At 40.4% G+C, this 6,000-nt stretch overlaps 1 protein-coding gene across 1 annotated transcript in view; it reads left to right on the plus strand.

The window, feature by feature from the left end:
- Positions 1-5,322, plus strand: part of baiap3 (BAI1 associated protein 3) — a 127,825-nt gene extending 122,503 nt beyond the window's left edge. Inside the window, 3 exon segments of the mRNA XM_034190164.1 lie at positions 2,332-2,455; positions 4,504-4,709; positions 4,910-5,322. Coding sequence (XP_034046055.1) covers positions 2,332-2,455; positions 4,504-4,709; positions 4,910-5,013 — 434 coding nt within the window. The 3' untranslated portion in view covers positions 5,014-5,322.
- The last annotated feature ends 678 nt before the right edge of the window (positions 5,323-6,000 follow it).

The following is a 6,000-nucleotide window of genomic DNA, read 5'->3' on the forward strand; positions in this document are numbered from 1 at the left end:
CCTTGGGCACATATTGCGGCGTTTTGGGATTACCTTTCACTGCTATGCAGATGATACTCAGTTATACATGCCGATAACTGCTGGTAATCTCGTTCACATAAAATCCTTAGAAGATTGCCTTGCAGCAGTGAGAAGTTGGATGTCTAGCAGCTTCCTACTTTTAAACTCTGATAAGACTGAAATGATGGTTCTTGGTCCAGTGAGACATCGGCATCAATTTAACCAGTTAACGCTCAGCCTCGGCTCGTGTGTCATACATCACACTGACAAAGTGAGGAACCTTGGGGTAATTTTTGATCTTTCGTTGTCCTTTGGCCTCCACATTAGAAATATTACTAGGACTGCTTTCTTCCACCTGCGAAATATAGCGAAGATTCATCCCATCCTGTCTATGGCTGATGCTGAGACCCTGATTCATGCATTTATCTCTTCTAGATTGGACTACTGCAATGTTCTATTTTCTGGTTTACCGCAGTCTAGCATTAGGGGTCTCCAGTTGGTTCAAAATGCTGCAGCCAGACTTTTGACACGAAGCAGAAAGTACAACCACATTACACCCATTTTGGCATCTCTTCACTGGCTTCCTGTCCCAGTGAGATCAGATTTTAAGGTTCTGCTACTAACCTATAAAATTATTAATGGACTGGCACCTCCCTACCTAGCTGACCTAATTAAACCTTACGTACCGGCCCGGGCTTTACGTTCTCAGGGTGCGGGACTACTTTGTGTCCCTAAGGTGAATAAGAAGTCTGCGGGTCACAGAGCTTTCTCTTATTGTGCCCCTGTTCTGTGGAATGATCTCCCTGCGTCAATAAAACAGTCAGATTCTGTGGAGACTTTCATGTCCAGACTTAAGACACACTTATTTTCCCTTTCATATGGCTAGCATACTGGTACAGTTTTGTTTTATGCTTTTTACTCTTTTAATTCATTTATTGGTAATTGGAGCGGGCCGCGGCCTCAACTTTACCTAAATTCTGGGTCTTTTAGTGAAGTTTAGGGCTAGTGGCCGGCGATCACCTTAGTATTTCTCTATTTTTCTTGTTGTTTAATGCTGGCAAATTATACAGTATTTTTTGTTTTTCTGATGCCTCATTCTGTTTTTTTCTCTCTATTTATGGTGCAGCTCCATCCAGAGATGGGAGTTGTATTCATGTTGGCGATCCTCCTGTCCTGTGCGCCAATAGCATTTCTTATATATTTGTCCATGAATTGTTCTGTGAATTGTTCTGTAATTTATGTTTGTAGCATGGCCCAAGCAGAGGGTCACCCCTTTGAGTCTGGTCTGCTTGAGGTTTCTTCCTCAGAGGGAGTTTTACCTTACCACTGTTGCTCTGGGGGTTGGTAAGGTTAGACCTTACCTGTGTGAAGCGCTTTGAGGCAACTCTGTTGTGATTTGGCGCTATATAAATGAATTTAAATTGAAAATTGAAATTTACTTGGCTGGGAGACTGTTTAAAAAGGCCAGGGGCTGTGTGTGTGTGTGTGTGTGTGTGTGTGTGTGTGTGTGTGTGTGTGTTGTGTGTGTGTGTGTGTGTGTGTGTGTGTGTGTGTGTGTGTGTGTGTGTGTGTGTGTGTGTGTGTGTGTGTGTGTTTCTCCATGTAGACCTGGAGTTGCTTCAGGAACCACATCCAGTGTAAAACTTGTGCCAATTCTGGATGTGGATCTGCACTGGAACCTCTGTACACAAATGGGGCAGCTGAAACCTGAAGCAACTACAACATTGCAAAACAGTCCATTTTCTTGAAATTATATATATTTTTTTTAAAAAACATACACATGTAGAATTTTTATATAAAAACAACAACAACAACAACAAAAAAACAGTTTTGTGCAGAGCTAAATAATGGGGATATCCCATTGAAATTGGTTAAGGGGTAGAAGAAAGCTAATATCAAAGACAAAACATAAGCCACAAAAGTCCATATGTGCAAATAGCTTGTGTGGGACTTTTGCAACTTATGTATGTCAGAAAAACGTTAAAAGAGCTGTTTTAGGTCTAATTTCTTTTTGAGCAGGGCCGTCCCAACATATTTAAATGTAAAAGGTGGATTAACAACAATTTTACAGTTATCTCTTCAAAAGCAAGTAGCTTTGAACACTTTATATATTTAGAGGTCTAAGAGTTGGAGCTATTATGTCCTGTTAGGTGCTGATAGGTGTTTGCCCCTGCAGTACCCCCATATTGTTTTCGGTTTTAAAAACACAAAAACAGTGGCAGTTGGCTGAACGTTTTTGGGAGTACTGCTTTTTACTTGAACATTTATGAAGGAGTCTCCCTTTGAAGATGAGCTTTCCTTTTGTTTCTCTTATTTTGTGCTCCCACCCAGGGCTGAGCGATCCGTTTGTCATCGTGGAGCTCTGTCCTCACCACCTGTTCCCCATGGCAAAGAGTCAGCGCACACAAGTCAAACTGAAGACACTGCACCCCGTATTTGATGAACTCTTTTACTTGTGAGTAATATTGTCCTGGTTTTGTTGTTCTTTACATGACCCTGTTAGAAATTTGAATGTATAATTTCTGTCACATAAATATCATGATCCTACGTTTGTTTGTTTGTTTCTTTGTTTTGGTCTATTTGAGTATATTAAATTAGTAGTAGAGTATATTAAATTAGTAGTAGCAAGAAGGTAATTTTTCCTGTTTTAAAAAACAACTTTGTCTTTTAAAACTATGAATTTCATTTTTTTTTTTCATTTAGTACTATTCTTCTGTATTGTTAGTTTACATTTTCCTATTTAAAGTAACAACAGTCACCGTTATAGCAACTATTACCACAACAACCATGACAACCATCACCATAACAACAAACCACAACATCCACCATCATAGTCATCATTATAACAAGTACCACCAAAACATCCATAACTATAACTACCATCATAAACAGCAGAAATAACCACAACTACCACCATACAAAACACCTTCATAACAACAACTATCCCAAGAACTATAACAACTACCACTATACCAACCACAGCAACCACCAATATAACAGCCACAACAACCACCACCAAAACATCCATAACTATAACTACCATCATAAACAGCAGAAATAACCACAACTACCACCATACAAAACACCTTCATAACAACAACTATCCCAAGAACTATAACAACTACCACTATACCAACCACAGCAACCACCAATATAACAACCACAATAACCACCACCAAAACAACCATAACAACCATAATAAATAGCAGAAACAATCACAACAACCACCACCATACAGAAACACCTTCATAACAACAACTATCCCAAGAACCATAACAACTACCACCATACCAACATAGCATCCAGCAATATAACAACCACAACAGCCACCACCATAATAACCACCATAACAATAATCATAGCAACCACCATAATAAAAAACTACCTTCATAACAACAACCATTGTAAGAACTATAACACCTACCACCATACCAACCACAGCAAACACCAACATAACAACCACAACAACTACTACCATAAGCACAACACCCATAATAACAAATACCACAACAGCCACCACCCTAGTAACCACCACAACAACAGCAACAACCATAATAATATTACTAATCATAGCAACACTACCATAACAACAGCAACCACCACAACCATAACAACAACCACCACAAAAACATCCACAACAGCTACTACCATAACAACCACTACAACTATAACAGCCACTTTAACAACCACCACCACCACAATAACAAACACAACAACCACCATCATAACAACCGCCATAACATTCACAACAAACACCATAACAACCACCACCATTATATCCACAACAACTATGACCATAACAACCACTACAACCATAGCAACCACCACCACCATAGAAACCACCATAACAACAACCACCATAATATTCACAACAAACACCACAACAACCACAACAGCTACTACCATAACAACCACTACAACTATAACAGCCTCTTTAACAACCACCACCACAATAACAAATACAACAACCACCATCTTAACAACCACCATAACATTCACAACAAACACCACAACAACCACCACCATTATATCCACAACAACTATGACCATAACAATCACTACAACCATAGCAACCACCACCATAACAACCACCATGATAACAACTTTCATAACAACCACCATGATCACAATAACCATCATAAGACCCACTACCATAACAACCAAAAATCATAACAACCATCGTAAGAATCACGACAGCCATGCCAACCATAACAATCACCATGTCAACCACAACAGCCACCATATAAACTCACAACAACAGCCACCATGACAACGATAATAACAACAACCATGACAATCACCATAACAAAAACCATCATGAAAACCATAAGAACAATGATATCAACCATAACAACAAGTACGCTAACAGCCATCACAACCACCACTGTAACAGCAACTACAATAATAATCACCACCATGATACATAACCACCATCATACAGCAATAATCATGGAAATGCTGACATATCTTGTGATTAATTCATTTTGACACTGTGTCTTGCAGCCATGTCAGTCCTGAGCAGTACAGACACAGGTTTGCCTGTTTGGCATTCACTGTCATGGACTATGACTGGCTTTCCACCAATGATTTTGCCGGCGAAGCTGTGGCCCCGCTTAGCGACTTCTGCTGGCCAGGGAGACCAAACGCCTCAGCGACCGGCAAGAGTGTCCAGCCTGTCATCCTCCATCTGTCTCGCAGTAAACCCAGTGGTATATATAACTCCAGGCCATGTCAAGGCTTTCTCCTCCCCTCCCCTGCAAACATAGTGTAATATTGGCTTCTTGAGAGACCAGAGGGTTTAGGTCTGGGTTTCCAATTTTGTGTCCAATGCAACATGAAAAGCCATTCAATCTGGAGATATTTGTGTCAGCTGTAGGAACTAATTTCATCTGTTTGCTGTCCCCTCCAGAGAAACCAATCATGAGAATGCTGGATGCGCGCATTGGAGACAGAGAGGCTCAGGAGTTTGTCCGCAGGCTGAAAGAGATTGAGAAATCCATGGAAGAAGAATGAAGGCTGTCAGTGCTGCTGACTGTCATGGTGTTTTCTGACCACATCTCGCGACGTGCTTTTGTACTGGTACGATGTTTACAATGTTTGGTTTTTTTGTGTTATTGTTTGTTCAGTAATTAAACCAAAATGAAAAGAAAAGTGAAGCAGCATAAACTCGCCGTTTTCTAACTGGGAGATTAATGTCCTGTCACTGTGCAAGACTTTGCTGTCTCAGTTCAGATATACAGTGCATCCGGAAAGCATTCACTGCGCTGCACTTTTTCCACATTTTTGTATGTCACAGCCTTGTTCCAAAATGGATGAAATTTACTTTTTCCACATATTTCTACACACAATATCCCATAATGACAATGTGAAAAAAGTTGTTGTTTTTTTTTTTCCAAATTTATTAAAAATAAAAAAACTAAGAAATCACATGTACATAAGTGTTCACAACTTTTGCCATTAAGCTCAAAATTGAGCTCAGGGACATCCTGTTTCCACTGATCATCCTTGAGATATTTCTACACCTTAACTGGAATCCACCTGGGGTAAATTCAGTTGATTGAACATGATTTGGAAAGACAAACACCTGCCTACATATAAGATCCCACAGTTGACATGTCAGAGCACAAACCAAGCATGAAGTCAAAGGAATTGTAGGGGAGGTGATGTCTAGTGTTTAAAGCATTGGGCTTGAGACCAGAGGATTCTCTGTTCAAATCCCAGCCTGACCAAAAATCACTAAGGGCCCTTGGGCAAGGTCCTTAATCCCCTAGTTGCTCACGGTGTGTAGCTGCTGCCTTGCAGCAGCCTGACGTCTGGGTGAATGTGAGGCATTGATGTGTAAAGCACTTTGAGCGACTGATGCAGATGGAAAACCGCTATGCAGTCCATTTATCAGTCCATTTAATTGTCTGTAGACCTCCAAGACAGGATTGTGTCAAGCCACAAATTTGGTTGAAGGGTACAGTGAGCACAGTGGCCTCCATCATCCATATATGGAAG

Source organism: Thalassophryne amazonica, chromosome 16, assembly GCF_902500255.1.
Source record: "Thalassophryne amazonica chromosome 16, fThaAma1.1, whole genome shotgun sequence".
NCBI lineage: Eukaryota > Metazoa > Chordata > Actinopteri > Batrachoidiformes > Batrachoididae > Thalassophryne > Thalassophryne amazonica.